At 38.9% G+C, this 22780-nt stretch overlaps 1 protein-coding gene across 1 annotated transcript in view; it reads left to right on the top strand.

Annotated features, from left to right (window-relative positions):
• Window positions 1-22780, top strand: part of LOC131481352 (A disintegrin and metallopeptidase domain 3-like) — a 29365-nt gene that overhangs the window by 398 nt on the left and 6187 nt on the right. The window contains exons 2-5 of the mRNA XM_058669793.1: window positions 240-322; window positions 5757-5812; window positions 9868-9946; window positions 13961-14037. Coding sequence (XP_058525776.1) covers window positions 240-322; window positions 5757-5812; window positions 9868-9946; window positions 13961-14037 — 295 coding nt within the window. The remainder of the gene's footprint in view (window positions 1-239; window positions 323-5756; window positions 5813-9867; window positions 9947-13960; window positions 14038-22780) is intronic.

Here is a 22780-nt window from a genome sequence, read left to right on the forward strand (position 1 = left end):
AAAGCTGCTGTGGACAGTGGTAGGATCACTTTCTTTCCTCAGGTAGCCTCCTCCTGGAATGAGACACTCTGTGTGTGTGTGTGTGTGTGTGTGTGTGTGTGTGTGTGTGTGTGTGTGTGTGTGTGTGTGTGTGTCAAGGCTTGGAGAGTTCACGAAATGAGGAGAAGTCTGAGGACAAGGAGAGAAGCAGGGAGCTGCTAAAACCTGGGAGATCGCTAACTTGTTTCCTTTTACTGCAGGATATGAAATGTTGTTTCCAAACGTAATAGTGCCGGAGAAGATTGGAGCAAGCACTCACCAAGGCCGATTTTCAGAAACACAAGTAATACAGACTTGTTTTTAAATTCTTCTCTTTCAGTTGGGTATATTTATTGCTAGCAGACTAAACGACCCTGATTAACTCAGACATATCCCTTTTCAAAATTTTGCCTGCTGTATTTTGATCTTTGTTTCTAATGAGTTGAATGAGAGCAAATGTTTCCTGTGTCTCAAGAAATACAAGAAAATATATAAAATTCAAAAGCATGCTTTTGGTTTGTTTTATTAATTATGTTGCATTATGTGACACAGATTCATAGGCTCTGGGATTTCCCCAACCCCTCCCCGTGCCCTCCCCACTTGGTGGATTCCTCCACCTCGTTGCAGTATTACAGTTCAGATTCAATCGAGGTTTCTTCCTTGCAAACATATACCAAGCATAGAATCCAGCATCTTATTGTCCAGATAAATTCTACAGTTTCCTAGGGAGACCTTCTCTGGCAAAAATGCCTGAAATTCCTGCGGGACGATGTGATAAGTCGCTGACAAAACAGGCAGTAAAATGCATATTTTTTATAGCTGAGGTCATGCCAATGCGTTGCATGATGGTTTTACTAACAATATTAAAATAACATCCTTATAGTTCCATATAGGTATACTTTATTCTAAATAAATAACTGGATTTTAATGAATTAAAAAGTTAGTCTGTGCATTTTAAATCATACTAGTACAGAAGGTTGTAAATAAAAGAAAATCTAGTTTCTAAAGATAGTGTGAAATTATAACATCTTGACATGCTAACATCCATTTCAATCATCATGTTAGTAGGAATGGCTTTTTAGCTTATGTGGATTTAAAAAGATTGTGTTATTGGGCCCGGTGCCATGGCCTAGTGGCTAAAGTCCTCACCTTGAACGTGCCGGGCTCCCTTATGGGCGCCGGTTCTAATCCTGGCAGCCCCTTTTCCCATCCAGCTCCCTGCTTGTGGCCTGGGAAAGCAGTCGAGGGTGTGAGGACCACCCAAAACCTTGGGACTCTGCACCCGCGTAGCAGACAGGGAAGAAGCTCCTGGCTCCTGGCTTCGGATCGGTGCAGCACGGGCTGTGCAGTCACTTGGGGAGTGAAATATCGGAAAGAAGATATTTCTCTCTGTCTCTGCTCCTCTCTGTTTATATCTGGCTTTGCAATAAACATAAATAAATCTTTTTTTAAAAATTGTGTTATCAAACTTTTGATGTGAAGGGAATTGTATAAAGCTCCTCTGACAGATGTGAATAAACCATTTTATTCAATTGGCTAATCTTGCCCTTGCAAGCACCAGGATCCCATATGGGTGCCAGTTCATGTCCCGGCTGCTCCACTTCCCATCCAGCTCCCTGCTTGTGGCCTGGGAAAGCAGTAGAAGATGGCCCAGAGCCTTGAGACCCTGCACCCACATGGGAGACCCAGAAGAAGATACTGGGTTCTGGCTTTAGATCAGCTCAGCTCCAGCCTTTGTGGCCTTTTAGTGAACCAGCAGTTGGAAGATCTTTCCTCTGTATTTCTTCTCTTTGTAAATCTGTCTTTCAGATAAAAATAAATCTTCTTCAAAACTTAATAATAAGTACTTTAGAGATGTGTTCTCTAAAATGAGATGTAATCTCATTTTTCTGGTCTAGAAAGATTACATTGCTTTTACTATCATTATCAACAAATATTGATGCCTGTACTGTTAAGCCCTTACCAACCTTATTTCAGTCTTCTCATCTGTTGATGTAGGATCACCATAAATGATTCACTTTTAACTGGTATTTTTAGCATTGGTTTAACTACTGAGACCAAAGTTTTGTTAACTTCTTATTGATTTCCGCTTAATTTTCTATAGTTATGAGCAGTTCTTCCTATGACACTTTGTTTCCAAATGTGGGTTGATCTAACATCAAAAGAGAGATTTGAGAAGAACACTGATATTGCAGTCGCTCTTAGTCAAAGCAGTTAAAACGTGTAGTTGAGAGAGACATTTGAACCTTTCCGACAAAAGCTGAAATTCCCCAAGTGACTCAACCACTGAGAAAAACAAACAAAACCCCCCCCTTACTTAGCCAGTCCTACATTCTCATTTTTTTCCTTATACGTATTCCCTAAACAATATGGCATTACGATCATTTACACAGAATGAACATTGTATGATGTTGGAGTCATTTTGTAGTACGAAGCAAGCTCTCCTACAGATTCTTCAGTGCTGAAGTGAGTCACCAGTGCCACACACTCAGCAAGAGCTAAGGAAAACGATCCACTCTGCAAAATTCCTAGCTCCCAAACTGTCGATGCCACACGCTGCACACCGCTGTGCCAATCTTGACAATTTATTATGCGTCTAAATTCTTGTGTACACTCACAGTAGTCCCTCAGAGTGTTTAACTGTTTGTTCCTGACGTGTAATAACCAATTTCATTATATTGCTGTCCTGAACTTCACAGGAATGTGACCTTGTAGCAGGATATTTTGTGTCTTGACTTTTTCATTCGATATAATATTTGATGTGCTCCATTGTGCTTAACGTAAAAAGTAGTTTATACATTTTCATTTGATAGTAGTAGTCCAAAACTTAATAACAAACTTATTTGTGTCTAGTATCTTGCTATAACTACCATGAACAATCCTGATAGAAAGAAATGAATTTGTCACTGCAGAAGTTTCACACTTTTACTCATAAAGTACTATTTTATAGATTGAATTCATCTTCATATTCACACAAATCTGATTAGGCTGCTCTGTGTTTATACTAGTATTCCTCCGTGCTAGCAGTCCGTGAGGATCTCAGCTGGCAAATAGCCTGTTAGTACTTGACATTCATAAACATTTGTTCTTTTTGCTGCTCCCAGTGTGCTAATTACAATCCACTTCGCTTTCATTTTTGCATTTGTGATAAATTGTAAGAATGAGTGACTTTGTTATTTATAGGCCAGTTAGAACCCATCGATTCAGTCTGGGTTTAACCTGTTAAAGGTCTTGATTGTTTCAGAGAGTCAATGAACAAAGATTTTCATGGTGACATGCATTTAATCCCCTATGTAGTTCATTGATTCATCTTAAGAACATAGTTATAATATTAGAACTTACAAATAGTTTTACAGATTTTCTATCTAGAACTTTGTAATTCTAGTTTTCATATTTACAGTTTGATCCTTCTTATGATGGGAGGTGGCAGGCCAGGGTCATGTTATGGCTGTTGCATGAGTGGCAATGGCAAACTCCTTCCACTGATGTAAAATACTCTGCTTTCTTGTCCACTCACTCAGATAGGTGTCTCGTTTTAAGAAAATGAGTTGCAATGTGTTATTTTCTAGATTTCCCATTCTTTCCCTGTGATGGTTTTTCAAATTTTTGTTTGGTGTCTAACCACTGAGTAACTATTATCTACATACACCTTTTCGTCTCATTACTTTTTACACTGCTTTCCATGTTTTTTTTTTCACGTTTCCTATCACCCTCGTTAATTGTGTTTTAGTCTATTTCCTTTAAAAGAGGATAGACCTTGTATTTATGAAGCTAGCCTATGCAGTTAGGTGTGTTCATCCTAACTGATGGCACTGATACTACCATTGTTGGGTAGCCAAAGCCAAAACAAAACAAACAAAAATGTATGTGTAAGCCCGTGTGTGAGGATGTGCACACATACACATGTGTATGCTTCATTTAAAACTTTCTATTGCAGTATCCAATCCCAATCCAAAACTAGAGGAGAAATCATTTAAAAAAAAGATAGGAAGAGCTCAGAAGCAACACACCAACAACCAGCAACAAGGATATTGGATTATTTCATGGCATAATTCCATAAACATAACTGTAACATACAAATAAAGCCAGTGACTGCCATATTAGATGAAGATACCCCCTCCGCAGGATGCTTCCCCTCCCTGCTCTTTTCCCCTCCAGTCTAAGGGGTGTCTTTCATGAATTTTCACAAGTCCATCATGCTGCCACTGAGGGGTCTCCCCGCAATGGAGGAGATTACCAGCCCTTTTGCAGAGAGTCCAGGCATGCATTGCACGCTCAGGGACCAGAACACATAAATTTAATTAAGTTGTCCACATAACATCAGACATTTCATTTAGAGTGGAAGAGTCTAAAAACTGATCATATCATAAGCAATAAAATATTTTTATGAGAACCATGAAAGAGAGATTCGCTATTAAAGCTAGAAGGTAGTTAGGTGACTGCAAAAATTTGTGATGCTCTTTAGAACAGAATGAAAACTAGGTATAATAAGAATTACCTTCATATCTCAAAATGGCTTGTACAAACACTTGAATGTTGCAAAAAGGGAAAAAGGTTGACTATTTAAGATGAGAGACAGGCCATTACCTTGATCTAATAATTACGATTTGTATATATGCATTATAATACTACATTGCATTGCTAAAATACAAACATTTGGTATTTGCCAAATAAATATTTAGACTGATTTGTTTATATTTATGGCCTTTGAATTCCTGTTATTTTCTGTGTTTCATTTGGTAAATCAACTTTTCATGGAGTGTTAAGAATATGCAACAGTTAACACAAACAACACAATTAATAGATAAACATAAATTGACAGCAAATGAAGAGTCCTTATTAGCTATTTATAAACCTATTTATCATGAAGATAATCCCATGTTAAATCTGTCAGTGACAGCTAAGCTCCTTCTAATGAGCATTCTGACAAAGACAGCCTGTCCTGGAACTTCATGTCGGTGTGATGTGGCACTCTTCAGATGACATGGTTCTCAGTGAACAGAGGACAGGCAGTGGAGTTAGCCTCTGGGAGGAAGCAAGTCCTCAGTTTTCTCAAGGAGGATCTGTTGTCTTATTTGGTTTTTAGTAGGCTCATGCTTGGAACTGTAGAGAAAAGAAGGAAATTGAAGTGTTCCCAGGCATGGCTCTCTAGGCGATCTGCACATTAACTTCAAATCTCATCACAACAAGAAATGCTATGAACAGCAGCTGTTAGGTTTGAAGGAGATTTGAATCCTTAATCTTACTTAGATTTAATTGTGATGAATTTTCTTAACATGAAAACACATTTATTAGCTTGAAAGTCAGAGTTACAGAGAAAGAAACATCTATCCATAGTTCACTTGCAAAATGGCTATAATGGCAAAATGGCAGTGGCAAGCTGAATCCAGGAGCCAAGAGCTTCTTCTGGGTCTTCCATGAGAGTACAGGAGCCCAAGCACTTGAGCCCCATTTTTCTCTGCTTTCTCGGGTACATTAGCAAGGAGCTGGATGGGGAGTGGTGCAGCTGTGACTTGAGTCTGCACCCATAAGGAATGCCCATTCTGCAGACTGCAGCTTAACCCACCTGGAGTAGGTTAAGGAAAAGCCACAGGCGTAGATGTCAGAAGTAATTTGCTTACACGAATCCATCTTGAAAACTACAGGATAGAAGACAGGCTCCTTGAAAGGGTGCGTGCCCTTTCAGATATTTGTGTAGTTTCTAACATTTCCTTCTCTCTGTGGACACTCTGCCTCAGGTCACCTACAAGCTCAAGATTGGGGACAAATCCCACACCCTTCTTCTTGAAAAACAGTGAGTATCCGTTTTCCTGTCTTGTTTCCTCCACCTGTTATGGCCACCATCTTATACAAGAATTAACAGTGTGTTTATTTTTTCTTATGTTCTTTGCGATGTATGTTAGATGAAGGGTAGAAATATTAAGAAATGTTTAATAGATTGGAATTAATTCCTAGAAATCCTTAAAATAGAGGGACAGCTTAAGGTGAAGGCAGACTTTTAATGTTCCCTCTCTTCAACATGCACATGTGACACAGCTCTGTGGCTCTCAGCACTGGCGTGCATGTTGCAGGTGTAAATGCAAAATTACTGTGCAGACCAGGCCAGAAAAACTCCAGAGCCAACAAAATGAGCCACACCGTGACGATGTCATCAGCCTTGTTTAAACAGCACACACAAGCAAAACTCGCCTCACTGTTAATCTTCTGATTATTCTCCTTTCTACCTCCCATCTGTGTGGAAACCAACTGAGCTCATGTGCAGTTTTCTGGAACTTGGTCTTCTTAAGTCCATCTTTACACAAAACATGCTTCAGAACGACTGGTGACGCAGAAATGTATACAGTGCACCAGAACTGGCCGTGCAAATGACAAACACACGCTGTTGTCACTTGGGGAGTGAATCATCGGACGGAAGATCTTCCTCTCTGTCTCTTCTCCTCTCTGTATATCTGACTTTGTAATAAAAAATAGATAAATCTTTTTAAAAAGTTAGCTTACAGAACTGAAGGTACATATTGCACAGGTGTATTTTCAAAGACACTTCTGTGCCCTTCCTTTCCGTCATACCAATGTTCCTCAATTCTCTTCCTCTTCATCAGGTTTTGCAAATGCATGATTTGAATCGTTAGTGCATTCACAAGCTTAATTCGCCAAGAAGCATGGTTTTCAACAAATACAAAACAGATGGAGCACCATTGTGCAAGAGTATAGCGAGGGCTAAAAACTGTGTATTACAGTGTGGTCCTAGAAGATAGGTTCTCGATTCATTTATAGGAACATACTGAAAACTTCTGTCCCTCCATCACTCCCTTCATCCTTCTTCCTTTTACATTTTTCTGATATCCTACTTTGAATTTACTTGATAATCACAGGATTAATGCTTGAAAATAGAGTGCACAAAATAAAAGTTGGCAGCCAGTACATTGACTCAAGTGTTTGTCATCCAACTTCAAGAACAAGCATCACTTATGAGCTCTGGTTCTTTTGAGATTCTACATACAAACTAGCACAGATCATGAAAAGATGTGATATTCTGTGATTCTCTGTTTTCTTACAATAAGGCTAATGGTCTGAAATCACATCCACTTCGTTGCACAAGGCAGGATGTCACTGTTTCCCATGGCTGAATGGGTCATCCCCTTTCCCCCACATACCTGCCAGCACTTGCTATGAATTTTTGGATGATGGGTATTCTGACTCGGACTAAGTGAAACTGCATTGGTTTATTTTCATTTCCCTCATTGCCAGTGATCCTGTTGAAATAAATCTGTAGTTTGTCTTGTTCATGTTTCAGCCTTTGTACAACAATCGTTCATGTCCTTGTCCATTACTTATCTGATTGTTCTGTTATAGATGACTTTTTTAGCTCTTATATGTCCTAGGACTTAATTATTCATCATACGCCCAATTTACAAATATTTTACCGTTGGGCCAGTTGTCTCTTCACTGTGAAGTGTTTGCTTTGTTGTGTAGAAGCGTATATGCAATCTCATGTATCCAATTCTATTGTTGTACCTTTCTTTCTGATGTTTTATCCGTGAATTCTTTGCCTATGCCCAAGTTCTGCAACCTTTCCCCTGTCTTCCTCTAGCAGTTTGATGGTTTGAAGTCTTGAGTTAAGTTCATTGATGCATTGAAAATTGCTGTTTGTTCCGGGTGTTAGATAAGAGTTTTGCTTCATAGTACTGCATGCGCAGATTCAGTTTTCCCATTACCATTTGTTCCAGAGATTGCCTTTATCCAGAGAGATGTTAGCTCATTTATCACAATTAACTGTGTGTGATTGCTTGATTAACTTTAGGTTTGTGTTTGAGCCCATTAATGTACACATCTATTTTTGTATCATTACCATGCTGTTTTGGTTATAATAGCACTGCAGTAACTTTGAAATCAGATAGGGATGCATCCAACTTTGCTTTTGTTAAGATGATTTTAGCTATTCATAGCTCCTTATGATGCCATATGAATTGCAAAAGCATTTTTTTCTAAATTTGAGAAGGATAAGCAGAATTTTAAAAAAATGTTAAGAAGTCGTTGAACTTGATTGGACTATAAGATGCTGGACTCTATATTTGTTATATGCTTGCAAAGAGGGAATCTCAACTGAGCTTGAACTGTGGTTATGCAACAAGGTGGAGGAATCCATCATGGGGGAGGGTGTGGGGAGGGTAGGGGGAATCCCAGTACCTATGAAACTGTGTCACATAATACAATGTAATTAATGAATAAATTTTAAAAAATGTAGAACATGAAGTGAATAATAGACTAATTCCCCTGTTTAATATATACGCAAAAATTCTCAATAAAATACTACCTTTTTAATCCAACAACACATTAAAATATCATCTTAGAAGACAAGTGAAATTTTCTAGGGATACAGGGATATAATACATCACATTGACAAAGGAAGAGAGAAAACAATGGAACAACTTCAGTAATGCAGGAAACATTTTGTAAAATGCAACATCGTTTTGTGTTAGAACACCTTAATATACTGGGTATTCAGGGAACATCCCCCAGCACCACCCTGGCATTTGTGACAATATCATAGCTCACATTATGAATAGATCATAGCTAACCGTATGAATAAGAATGGAGAATCATTGCTCCCAAGATCGGGAATCCAAGAATGATGTCCACTTTCTCTATTGTTAGTTCATAAAGTTCTGAAAGAATTAGTCAGAGGTCAGCTAAGTAAAAGAAATCATAGGGATTTATCTTTAGGAGGAGAAAATAATTTATGGTTGTTGTAGATGACATGATTCTCTCTATATGGGAGCCCTAAGATTACTCCAACAATCTACTGGAAATAGCTACTCAGTTTTATAAAATTGCAGGGCACAAATTCAACATCCATAGCTTTGTTTTTTACATTCATAGTATTATGGCTGAGAAAGAAGTTGTAAGACCAGTGTGGTCCATAAAGCTTAAAAGAATAAGTATGTTGGAATAAATTTAACCAAGAATGTGAAGGATATTTTCAATAAAATTTGTAAAACATCAAGGAAAGAAAGATACATGCCAAAAATCTTCCTTTTTCATGGAATGGAATAATTAGTATTAAAAAATGTGCGTATTGTCCAAAGAAATGAAAGATTCAACACAATTTTAATCAAAAAGACATATTTTAAGGAGTTACACTGATAAAGTGAGAGATGAAGAAAGTAAGAGAGGGAGAGAATGGGAGAGCAAAAGAGAAGTGAAGCAACAGGAATATTATTTGTTTTTATTATGTAATGTCAGCATCCCAGATAATGGCTTTGTTTCCTACATAGCACCAAATTCTCAGTGTTCTACTAAGTCATTGACAGGTTTGTTTTTTGTTTAACAGAGTATAATATTGTAAATAATTACATAACAAATATATAAACTGGTTTTCCAAAATTGGTGGAATTACATATATGAAAAAATGCTTACACTTCCAATTTTTTGCACTGACATAAATTATATTTTCCAACCTCTGAAATAAATCATGTGTGTGTGGAGTAATCAACCCATCATGACCAACTAATAAAAGTTAACTAACATTTTATCTCATGTAATCTATTTCTATCTTAACCTGAGAACTGTTTTTGAAATTTAGAACCCATAAGTATTATTTTATAGACACAACTGTTTCTGGTTGAGCTCATTGAATCCATTAAAGAATCTATACCAGCTTCTTGTTATATCTTGTTGCGTTTTATCTCTCTTGTAATTGCCATTTGATCATAAAAGATTATCTAGAAAATGAGAGTATATGTTCATTTTCTCTTTGTATGAGTTCATAAAGTGCTCAGAAATATAATTTAATTTTAATTATTTTTAATTGATGATATAACATATATACTATTCTTCTGGTTGAACTAGGTCATTTTTATCACCTAATTTCATGATGTATTCATACAGCGAATTTGGGACACAGAATATACTTTCTTCAAAAAAGCTGGTAAGTTTTACAATCCACTGAGTTGATGGACAAGTTATGCCTTAAGGAACCATGGCTGGGAAGAAGACAAGTTTTTTTGTCGGCAGAATTTTTAGGCAAAGAGATCACAAAGTCATGTTAAATGGTAATTCTGAAAAAACTTTGCTGTTATGAAAGGTGAGAAGAATAAATTCCGACAAGCTGGTGGTGGGGTAGAATTTTAAACTGCTGATGGAGATATAATCTATCATTATGGAAGTCAATATGGAGATTCCTGAGAGATCTGAAAATAGATCTACCATATGGCCAAATAACCCCACTGTTGCAATTATCAAAAAGAAATGTTAGTGTATGAGTTATTTGTATCTCCATGTTTTTTGCAATTAAATGCACATGTCATCGGATGTGGAATCAACTGAATAATTCATGAAAAGATGACTGGGTAAAGAAAATCTGGCATGGGGCCATGGCGTAGTAGGCCAATCCTTCGCCTAAGATGAAGTCAGCTGTAATCTCAATGTGGTTTTCACATGTATTTCCCTAATGGCTGAACATTTTTTGTATGCCTTTTGTTCATTTTCATTTTATCCTTTGAAAAATGTATGTTTGGGAGCCTAGTGGTTAAATCCTCACCTTGCACGCACCGGGGTCGCATATGCATGCCAGTTCACGTCCCAGCTGCTCTGCTTCCCTCCAGCTCCCTGCCTGTAGTCTGGGAAAGCAGCTGAGCATGGCCTAAAGCCTTGGGACCATCAGCCATGGGAAAGATTTAGAAGAAGCTCGTGACTCCTGGCTTCGGATTGCTCAGCTCCAGCCGTTGAGGCCACTTGGGGAGTGAACTAGTGGATGGAAGATCTTTCTCTGTGTATCTCCTTCTTTCTGTAAATCTGTCTTCCCAATAAAAAATAAAAATAATTTTTTGGATAAGAAAAATGTATGTTCATGTCCTTTGCCAATTTCGTAACTAAATTATTTGCCAGATTGTTGAGTTCCTTAAGTTCCTAAAAGATCCTAGATATTAATCCATTATCAGTGGAATAACTTGCAAATATTTTATCCCATTAAGTCAGTTGCCTTCTCATTTTATTGAATGTTTCTTTTGTAGTGCAGAAACCTGTTAGCTTGATGTAATCCCTTTTGTCTATTTTTGCTTTTATTAGCCGGTTTGTTTTTTTTTAGTTTTTTTTAATAGGGTCTTTTCTTAGAAGCCTTTGCCTATTTCAGTGTCTTGCACAGTTCCCCTGTTTTCCACTTGTGCTTCTACGGTATCATGTAAAAGATTCAGATCCTTAATATCCTTTGAGTTTATTTTTGTGTAGAATGTAAGGCAGAGGTCTTGGATCTGAAGATTCAATTTTCCTACGTCATTTTTTGAAAGAGATTGTCTTTTCTCCAGGGAACGATTCTAGCAGATTTGTTGAGTATCTATTGGTGGAGGATGTGTGGATTAATTTCTGGAGTTTCTGTTCTCTTCCAGTGGTGTATAAATCTATGTTTTGATTGTAACTGTTCCGTGCTATGTCTTCAAGCCTGCTATTGTGATGCCCCAGACTGCTATTTAAGATCACTTTAGCTTTTCAGAGTGTCTTGTGTTTACAAATGAATTTTAACATTGTTTATTGTGGTTCTGAAAATAATGTAATGGATTTTTTCTTGGAACCCCACTGAATATGTACATCATTTAAATAGTATGGACAGTTTGATGATATTTTTCCATCCATCATCGTGGAAGAATTTTTAGTATTTGGTGTCTTCTTTAAGTTTTTTTTTTTTTTTTTTTTTAGGTGTTGCAATGTTCTCTATAGAGGTCTTGGTTAAATTTATTCCAAAAACCTTTGAATTTTTGTAGCTTTTATGATTGGAACTGGTCTTATAACTTCTTTCTCAGCCATAAAAATGTTAATGTATATAAATGCTATTATTTTTTATATGTTGATTTTATGCCCTGCAACTTTACCGAACACTCTTAATGACTTCAAATCTCTTTGCAGAGTCTTTTGGGTCTCCTCTATGTAGAACGGTGTCCTTTGAAACCACATGTGTCCCTTCGATTTCTTTTTCTTGCCTGATGGACTTGAATAAGTCATCCTAAACTATGTTAAATAGCAAAACAGAAAGTGAGCACCTTTGTTTTGTTCCAATTTTAGTGAATGTGCCTCCAGCCTTTTGTGACAATAGTGTTGTCATAAATTACCCTGCTTATGTTGGGGATATTTTTTCTATAAGCAGTTTGCTTAAGATTTTTATTGTGGGGGCCCAGTGCAGTAGCCTAGAAGCTAGCGTCCTCCCCTTGCGTGCTCCGGAATCTTATGTAGGTGCCAGTTCATGTCCCAGCGGCCCCGCTTCCTATCCAGCTCCCTGCTTGTGTCCTGGGAAAACAGTCGAGGACGGCCCAAGACCTGGGGACCCTGCACACATGTACGAGACCCTTAGGAGGCTCCTGGCTTCTGGTTCAGATTGGCTCAGCTCCGGCTATTGCGAATGTTTGGGAAGTGGACCAATGGAAGAAAGAGCTTCCTCTCTGTCTCTCCTCCTCTCTGTATATCTGACTTTCCAACAAAACTAAAATATATCTGATTTTTTTTTATTGTGAGAGGATCCTGCATTTTTTTCAAACACTTTCTCTGTATATCCTGAGGTAATCATATTTTTTGTTTTGTGTTCAACTCGATCACATTACCTATCATATTGTTAGATTTGCACACTTTGAACAGTTCTTACATAGCAGGGTGAAGCCCCACTCAATCCAGATGAATGTTTTTCTGATGTGCTGCTGGACACAGTTGACTAGTATTTTGCCGAGGACTATTATACTATGATCATCACTATCTTTGTTTTATCTTCCTTTCAGGCTTAAAATTAAGATGAATCTGACCTGAAAGAAATTAGGAGGATTCCTCCCTTGCACTTGTATTGAATCTCTTGAGAAGAATTGAAATTAGCTCTTCTTGAATAGGCTGGTAAAAGCTTAGCAGTGTAGCCATCTGGTCCTATGCTTTTCTTTGTTTTGTTGGGACACACTTTATTATTGCTTTGTTCATCTTGGCATTGGTCTATTTAGAATTTCCGCCTTTATGTTCAGTTACAATAACTTGCAATGCAGAAATCTATCTATTACTTCTAAACTTTCCAATTTTTGGACTATAAGTGTTTGTAGTAATTCCTAATGATTCTTTTTATTCAGGTAATATTCGCTTTTTCATTTCTGATTTTATTGATAGAGATCTTCTCTCTTTGTTTTCATTGCGCCAATGGTGAATCAGCTGTTTATTTTTTCCAAACACCAGCTCTTCATTCCTTTCATTTTTGTGACTTTTTTTTGCTTCAAATGTGTGTATTCCTTTTCTAATTTTAACTAGTTCTTTCACCCTATTAATTTTTAGTTTGATTCTGCAATGACTCCTCTCAAATTATTTCCATGGCAGTACCAGGCCGAGGCCAGGACCAGGAGCTCCTTGTGGGTATTCCATGTGCATGTGGGGACCCAAGCACATGGATAACTTCCCATTTATATCAGATACTGGAATTGCAGGCAATCTTGTACTCTGCAGTGCTAGCCCCAGGTCCCAAGTTTAAGTTAGGTGTGTTGATGTTAGTTGTCCTAATTTCTCAAGACCTGCAACACTGTGGTTTGTGAGTTTTGCTTCATACTTTGCTTCTCCTTGGTATCTCACAACACCTTATGTGACTAGTATATAGGTATCGAGAGCTGACAAGCAGAGTCCTCTTCATGAAAATTAACAAGATGTGGATTATACATTTAGGGAATAAATCCTGAGAAAGTTGAATGTCAAAAAGAAAATAGTGCACCAAAAATAAAATTTCAACAACAAATATGTGGATGGATAACTGCAATTATCCATAGGCAGGAGAGGGTAAGATAAAGATAATGTAGTATAATAACAAATATGCTGATGAAGAATGTTATCATAATAGCCAAATTTGAAAGCTTGATGGCATCTAATAAGGAATAAGGGAAAAGCTAACTACTTAATTTGTAAGGTATTTATGAATGTGTCTCATGTCTCTTTTTAGGATCACTGCTTTTACCAAGGGCATAGTAAAGAGTTTCCCAGATCATCAGTGACACTAAACATCTGCTCTGGACTCAGGTAACCACGTGTTCTGGAGAATTGTCCAGAGACAGGGGGGTGAGCCTCAACATTTCAGAGTGTTTCTGAAGGGCCCAGTGAAGAATTATAGATCCAAATTAACACTTTTCCTTTGTTCCTTATTCTTTCTCTTTTCATTGTCTGTATACAGCCTTTCAGGCACAGTACTTAGGAAGAAAAAAAAATTCTAGCATGAAGAACTTTCACATTCAAAACACTCTGTGCCTACAATCTAAGAGAGACAGAGCAAATAAAATTTGGCTTGAAAGTTAATTTAAGCATTATGTAATGGTTTAATTGGAATGGTTAAATCGGGCATTGGAATGCAAAGATGACTGGTGGAATTTTATAGTCTTATACTGCTGGTTTTTATTTCACTGTGGAAAATTTATTTTAATTAAAATTGTATTTCTTGGTAATCCAAGGTGATTGGATATGGTAAAGAGATGACAATTCTGGAAGGAAAAGATTAGAAGGGCAGAGACAGATGAGGCTCAATGCTGAGTAACAGATGTGGACACAGTGCCAGCGGAGATGATTGCAAGGACATCGGAAAGCAGCAGAGACAGCGAAGAGCCATAGCACTAGCTGGATTTTCCGCCTGGGACTGGAGTTCAATGGGAGACAGAAAGATAGCTCTGTGGGAAAGGGAAGCCACACAGTTCGTGTGATAGAATCACAAGATTGGCTGATCTTGTGACTGAACTCAAGCCTAAGCAGAGCAATAAAGCCCCTGTGGGTAGGCACAGAAGTGGGTATCCCTACAGAGTAGCTAAATCAAATGCCATCCACTGGGACAGAGGCTGGGTCCAACAGCAGGGTTCCCATATGAGCATTGCAAACAGTGATCTGGGCAAATACACAGCTGGCTCTCCATGTGACTTCCACATAATCTGGTACGATGATAGATTTTGGTAGTTCCATCAGTAGCATGCAATCCCACAGGTTAACATCAACTTAACATCCTGTGGGTTCCATCAAAAGACAGGCAAGAAATAGATCCGTGATGCTCACTGAACTAGAGTCTATTTTGGAGAACAAATAAGGAACCAGACACCAAATGGGAATAGAACGGCGTATAAAGCAAGAAAGTAAAACAGTGAACTCATAGATACCTGGTTCAGGGACAAGGTGTCTTCTGTAAGGTTGGGGAAACTTCGTGTAAATGAGTTGCACTTCAGTATCTTGTGGATGTGGGTCTGTCTCCACATTTATTAGTGAATAGCTGTATCCCAGGGCACACAGTCATGTATTACTGGTAGCAGTGTGGGTAGGGGGGCACAGCCACTTTGGCATCACCTTGGTTGTAAACCACTTTGAAAGAGCTGAGGGGAGACTGTGTTTACACTAATAGTAGTGAATGCTTCATTCACAATGTTTTTCTTTAGTAATTTAATGGTGTTAGATCATAGGTTTAGATTATTGATCCATTTAGAATTGGTTTATGTGTAAGTCCAATAGCAGGGCTCTTATTTCTTCTGCAAACCTATAACCAATGTTTCCAGCACCATTTGTTAAAGAAGCAATCCTTTCTCTGTGGGCTGATTTCGGTTTGCTTGGGGAAAAACAGTCAGTCATAGATGTTTGGATCATTTCTAGAAGTTATGTTCTGTTCCATTGATCTTCAAGTCTGAGTTTGTATCAGTTTCAGGCTGTTTTGGTGACCACTGCCCTGTAGTACATTTTAAAATCATTAACTTCAGCTTTATTTCTGTTGTTTTAGATTGCTTTAGCTATTCAGAGTCTCTTGTGTTTCCATATGAATTTTAGAATCATTTTTTTTCTGGCTCTGATAAGCATGCCTGAAAACTGGGTTGGAATCACATATGTTCTCTTAATTGAGAATTTTTGGCTCTCTATTTAGAGACAATTATGTCATCTGCAAACAAATAATTTGACTTTCTCCTGTGTAATATTTATTGCTTTGATTTTTTTTGTCAAATATCTCTGGCTATTCCAGTACTATCTTGAATAGCAGTGGTAAGAGTTAGCCACCTTGTCTAGTTCCAGATCATAGTGTAAATGCCCTCCCTCAGGTTTCCCCCATTCAATACGAATCTGGCATTGGGTTTTTCATATCTTGTCTGGATTGTGGTGAAGAATGAGTCTTCTATGCCTAATTTTTCTAAGATCTTTCACATGAAAGAATGCTGAAATTTATTAAATGTCTTCTCTGCATCTAATGAAAATCATATAGCTTTTATTCTGCAGCTTGCTAATGTAGTCTACCACGTTTACTGATTTGTGTACGTTGAACCATCCCTGCATAGCACAGTTAAATCCCACTTGTTCTGGTGAATGAGCTTTCCACTGTGCTATTGGAATCAACTGACTACTATTTTATTGAGGATTTTTGCATCTATATTCCTCACAGAGATATTGGTCTACAGGTGTATTTCTCTGTTTTATCTTTTTCTGACTTAAGAAGTAGGTGATGTTGGCCTCACAGAAGAAATCTGGGATGACTGCCTCCACTCATATCATTTTTTTAAATTAATGAATTAATTTATTTATATCTCTTGCCTCCACCAAATTCCCCTATATTATTACTATAGCATAGCTCTTCATAAACAGTCACATGTTCATCATTGCGGGCATGGACAATGGCAGAGTCCAGCTTCCCATTGTCAAAATACAGCTAATAGTTTCGTTAGTAGTCCATCTCTGATTTGTAAGTAGAGACGCATACTGCACTGCATCCTCACGTCTGGACATGATAGCCTCTTAAGTGAAAAGCCACAATACAAAATCAACAACAGAAAGAAAAATAGAAATTTACAACACCATGAATTTCTTCAGAGGTTTTGATAGTTCAACAGTCCTGAATTGCTGGTGAACCCATTACTATAATCATGATGAAATCTCTCCTGAGTCTGCAGGCTGCTATAGTCCACCTTAGTGTCTCTCACTGCCCAGATCTTCTGTCCTCCATCCTCTGCCATGGGTCCAGGTTCCTCTGGAGGCTCCGATGTAGTGTCAAGTTCTCCCTGTGCATTTGTATATGCCTTTCGCTGCTCCGTCTGAGCCACTGAGGAGGCCCAGCTCTGACACATCCACCCTCACAATCAGCCCATGGAACCTGAACTTCTCTCCTTGGTTAGGGTTCTGAGTCCAGCAGTTCAGTTGGTAGAGAATCGCCCGAGAAACCTCATCTGAGGCCATCCCAGTCCTGATTCTTGTGTGTGTTTGCCAGCACAGGGCCCAGCACAGTCTGTCACCCAAATCAGCCTACGCACATCCCTCATTTCATTATGAATACTTTGTGAAGAATTGATGATTGTTCTTAAAATGTTTTGTAGACTTCAGCAGTGAAGCCATCCAGTTCTTGACTTTTCTGTGTTGGGAGGATCTTTATTCTGTTTACTATTCATTGTTCACTTTAGATCTTTAATCTTCTCATGGTTCGGTTTTGTCAAATTGTAAGTACCCAGAAATGTTTTGATTTCTTGTAGATTTTCCAATGCATCGGCATGTAGTTATTGATAGTACTTCCTAATGTTTCTTTGCAAATCCAAGGTATCTGTTGTTTCATTTTCATTTTGTCTCTGTATTGGCTTGGATCTTCATCTTCTTTTTTTTTTTTCAGTTCGTTGGGCAAATGACATAGAAGCTTTGTTAATTTTTTAAAATAACCTGCTCTTTGATCATTAATCCTAGATATTATTTTTTCAATTTTATGTATTATTTTATTTTAATTATTTATTTATTTCCATTTATTTGGGGTTTGGTTTGCTGTTGTTTTCGTACATCCTTCTGATACATTGATAAATCACTTATTTTATGCCTTTTCTACTGTCTTATATCAAGAGACTACAACGAACTTTCCTCTATTTCTGGTTTTGTTTCATTGGATGAGTTTTAATATGCTGCATTGTCATCTTTATTCATTCCCAGGATTTTTTTTTTTACTTCCCTCTTTCTCTATAACCCACTGTTTGCTGTAAAGTGTGATACTGAGTCCCCAGTACTTGCAAATTTTCTGGGGTTTCTTTTTTTTTTTTTAGAATGTTTATTTTCTGTTTTACTCCTTAATTTGGGAGGAAAACATACATGGACACAAACATACATGATACAGTTGTTAATTATTGAAATCTATTCAAGATTTTTTTTATCTTTTTTTTTAATTTCTTTTATTGTATTGTTGTTGACAATGGTTACATAGTTAATTACGGTTAAAATTTAAAAAAAAAGGTTCAAGGGGTATAGGGAAGTGGGTAATACTATTATGTCCATATTGTTTCCATCATGTATCCAAGGTAAGGGGGAATATTGACGGAGAAGCCCCACCCAGTTTCCCACCCACCTGAAGTTCCGGATGTGGGGCATGCTCTGAGATATTTACTCAAGTGGTTTTAATAGTTCTCCAGTTATGAATCGCTGCCAGTTTCGCTCAATGAGGTCGTCCACTGATTGATATGGTCCATCATAAAGTCTCCGTTCGCCCCATATTTCGCTGCCAACAACATACAGCTGAGATGCATGATTGACCTGTTCTGTCTCTGTCTTTTCTTGGTTAGAGTTCTGAGTCCAGCAGTTCGATTGGGGAGATCTCCTAAGAAACTTTGAGGTATTCCCAGACTAGATTCTTGTATGTTCTAGCAAGCACAGGGTCTGGCACAGTCCATCACCCTGATCAGCTGGTGGTTGCAATTGCTGGGTTGGTTCTGTTTTCAGTCCCGAGTTGCACTGGAACCAATGGGTGTTGCAGTCCAGTCTGGTTCTGTCCAGAACATACTCAGCCCTTACATCAACCAGTGGGAGCTGCAGCCTAGTCGGGGCAACCCACAATAACCCCCTCCAGGCCCACCCCCTATCCTGGTTTGCCAGTATGTGTAGCAGTAGACCAGTCTGTCCCCCATCCCATTGGGCTCTTGTACTTGTCAGTGGGTATTAAAGCTTAGTTCCATCTAACCAATTCAACCATCCAGCCCTCACGGATGTTGTTGAGTGCCTCTCTGTCTAGCCACCCCAGCCCCCATCCTAGTTTTCATGCCCTGCCGCGGGAGTAGTGACCCAAGAAGGGGAAACCCACTTTTTCCCTCCCAGGTCTCTCTCAGTCCCGGTTTATGCACTCTTTAGGTGGTTCTGTGGTTTGACTTGACAGAATTAGTCCCCATTGCCAGCTGATGCTGCGGCTAAGCCCAAACATCCTTCACCCACTCTAATTTATGCTTGCACCAGCAGGAATAATCAGCCCAGCCTGGCTTTTCCCTGATCTAGTCCACATGCAGCGCACAGGTGTTGTAGCCTTGCTTAGTCTGGTCTGTCCCCATCCCAGCCCACGCTCTCCAGTGGGAATAGCTGTCTGGTGAGGGGACCAGCCCCTTAATCCCCTTGCCAGCTCTGCCCCTCCCTTCCTGGATCTCACGTGTGCTGTTTGGGTGCTGCTGTCAAATCCAGTACAGGCAACCACACCCTGGCATTCCATAATGTGTACTGGTTTTGTCGTGACCAAACCCGGCTCAACCCACACTCTGTTCTGGTGATCGGATTTGCCAGTGGATGACATGAACTGATTCAGCCTGGTCTGCCCCTGACCCATGCCAAATGTGTGCCAGTGGTAAACTTTCCATGGCCTATTCTGGGCTGTTTCCTATCATGCTTCATGCACTAACCTGCAGGGACTGTGTCCTGCCAGAGGAGTTGCCCAGGCTCCTCCATCAGAACCCCTCCCAATGCCAGATTTTGCGTATACCAGGGGGTCCTTGAGCCAACCCTACTCAGTTCACCTTCTGGAGTTTCTTGATTTGCCAGTTGCCAGCTTCATTTCCTGGCAGTCTGAAATGCCTGCTTTTGAATTTGCTGAGACTGTTTTATGGTCTGTTGTGTGATATATTCTAGAAAATGTTTCATGCACTGATGAAAAGAATGAGCAACCTGAGCCTGTAAATGCTCTCTAGTTATGAAGTTTGTGCTACAAGTTAGCTCTGTTGTTTCTTTCTAGCCTTTCTGTCTGATGGATACGTCCATTGATGATAGTGAAGTGTTGAGGTTCCCCTCACTATTGTTGCATAGAAGTCTCTGTTGGGCTCGGCAGCGTGGCCTAGTGGCTAAGGTCCTCGCCTTGATCCCATATGGCCACTGGTTCTAATCCTGGCGGCTCCACTTCCTCTCTGTCTCTCCTCCTCTCAGTATATCTGACTTTGTAATAAAAATAAAATAAATCTTAAAAAAAAAAAGAAGCCTATGTTTTGAGAATGAAGATGGTGGAAAAGGGTAAGGACATGATTCAACAGATGGAGAAACGTTACACAGTGTGAACCACAGAGGGCACATTCCAGGAAATAGAAGAGGACAGAACAATACCGGATGGGTCTCTGGGGACTGACAAACACAGGAAAGGACCAGACATAACGGTGTGGTGTTGCAGTGACTGATACGCTAGCGGCATTCATAACTACACCAGCAACTAGGTGGGAAGGGAATTTCGCTGGGATCCCAGGAGGTGAACCCAGACAAAGAACTACCCATCCTGTTGGTATGTTTGATTTGACCAGAATCAGAGAAAGAGCAGCAGATCCCAGACAGGCTGTGTGGGAACAGGATGGATTTTATAGCCCAATCCGGCCCGTAGAGCTGTATTGGGCACTGTTTTGCTTAAACAAGCAAGGGATATGGGACAAGACTGAGAATGCACTGAGCTGGAAGTGAACTCATTTCTGACTCAGTGAACTGCAACAATATAGCATCCTACAGGTTCTACCCAAGACAGTTCTGAGTAGCCCTCAGACCTGACCGCAAACAGTTCAAGAACTGTAGTAGTGGAATATTAGGCACAATTTCTTAAGGTGTGGCAAAGAATTTAAAACTGCAGGGACAATAGTGAGCTACGCATACACTGAGCTCAAAGCATTGCACTGGTCACACAAGAAAATAATACCAACAATGGCCCTGTACATGTCAAAGTAGATCCATGTGGTTCTCAGACCTAATGGCCAAAAGGTTCTGCCAAGATCAGAACCCACAACAACCTGGCTATATAGAATACCTGGTGTCTCCCTAATCCAGGGACCTACTCCAACTCGAAGTGGGACAAAGGTTGTGCAGACAATGGTGCAGCCTCAGCATGGTATCACAGGAGGTAGAGAGTGGTGAGCCAGGAGTTGGGGCTACGGAGACCATGGTAGAAATCTAACATAAGAACCCAGACTTGGAACTCACTGGAAGGAGTGGCACAAGTGACTGCAAGCAAAGTGCTGTGTGCCAAATGCAATAAGTAAAATCAACTGTAGACCTGTGGGTGACACAGCTTAGAAACCTGCCCCAAGGAGAAGACTGTTATCCAGAAGTATGATGACAAGAGCAAGAGACAAAGGAACAATGTATATTACTGAAGACTCCCCTGTAAAGGAGCAAAACCCTATGCCAACCACAGAGTTAACTGAGGAAGACATAAAAAAATGGGGGATATAGAATTGAAAACAATTATAAAACTTCTTATGAACAAGAAGCACGTAAAGCAGGCATTTAAGGAATTCGAGGAATATATCACACTAGAAATGAATCAAATGAAAGTTGATATATCAAAAATGAAGAATGCAGTGGAGCAAACTAAAAGTACAGTGGAGAGTCTCCAAAATAGAATGAAGCAAGCAGAAGAAAGAATCTCAAAATTAGAAGATACTTCCTGTCACCTGGGAGAAACAAACAAAAAGCTACAAGCTGAGCTGGGTCAGGCCACAAAAATATTTAAGAATTGAAAGACAATATTAAAAGGCCAAATATAAGAGTTATGGGAGTCCCAGAAGGTGCAGAAAGAGAAGCTGGGTTTAAAATTGTATTTAATGAAATAATAAGGGAAAATTTCCCTAATCTAGAGAAAAATTGGAAAAATCATCCAGGAGGGGCACAGAACTCCCAACAGGCTTGACCAAAAGCGATCTTCACCATGACATATGATAATCAAGCTCTCTTCAGTCAAACATAAGCAAAAGATCCTTAAATGTGCACACGAAAAATATCAATTGATATCTAAAGGAATGCCAATTAAACTCACAGGAGACCTCTCACAGGAAACTCCACAGTCCGGAAGAGAATGGAGTGACATATTCCAGATTCTACAATCAAAAAATTGTCTGGCCAGGATAACGTACCCAGCAAAGCTTTCCTTTGTCTTTGAAAATGAAATAATATTCTTCCACAGTCAATAAAAGTTATAAGAATATGCCTCTTCCAAACCTGCCCTACAAATGATACATAAAGATGCTCTCTTGACAGAGAAAAGGAATAATGCCCACCAAAACCAAAGGCAAATGCGAAGAAGATCCTAATAAAATAACAACAGAAGACAAAATCAATGAACAACCCATTCCTAAAATGACAAAACCAAATTACCACCCATTCATATTAACCCTGAGTGTAAACAGCTTAAACTCATCAATCAAGCGTCATAGATTAGTGGACTGGATTAAAAAGCAAAACCCATCTATTTGTTGCCTGCAGGAGACACATTTTACCAACAAAGACCAGTGGAAACTTTATTTCATGGATTTTTTTTATCTTTTTTGTTAGTTTTATCTCTTGGAAACACTTTCTTCTGATTAAATTCTTCAATGACTCATAGATCCTACAGTAGCAACATTTTCTTCAAGAAGGTTCTTGATTTTCTCTTTCATTTCTTCAGCAACACATTAGTCATTCACTACCATGTTATTGAACTTCATGGTGCTGTTAATTCTTTTTTTTTCCTTCCTGTTGTTGATTTTGTTTTGTGGCTTTTCATTTAAGGGAAGTGTAGTAACAT

The sequence above is a fragment of the Ochotona princeps genome, chromosome 11 (genome assembly GCF_030435755.1).
Source record: "Ochotona princeps isolate mOchPri1 chromosome 11, mOchPri1.hap1, whole genome shotgun sequence".
NCBI classification, from domain to species: Eukaryota; Metazoa; Chordata; class Mammalia; order Lagomorpha; family Ochotonidae; genus Ochotona; species Ochotona princeps.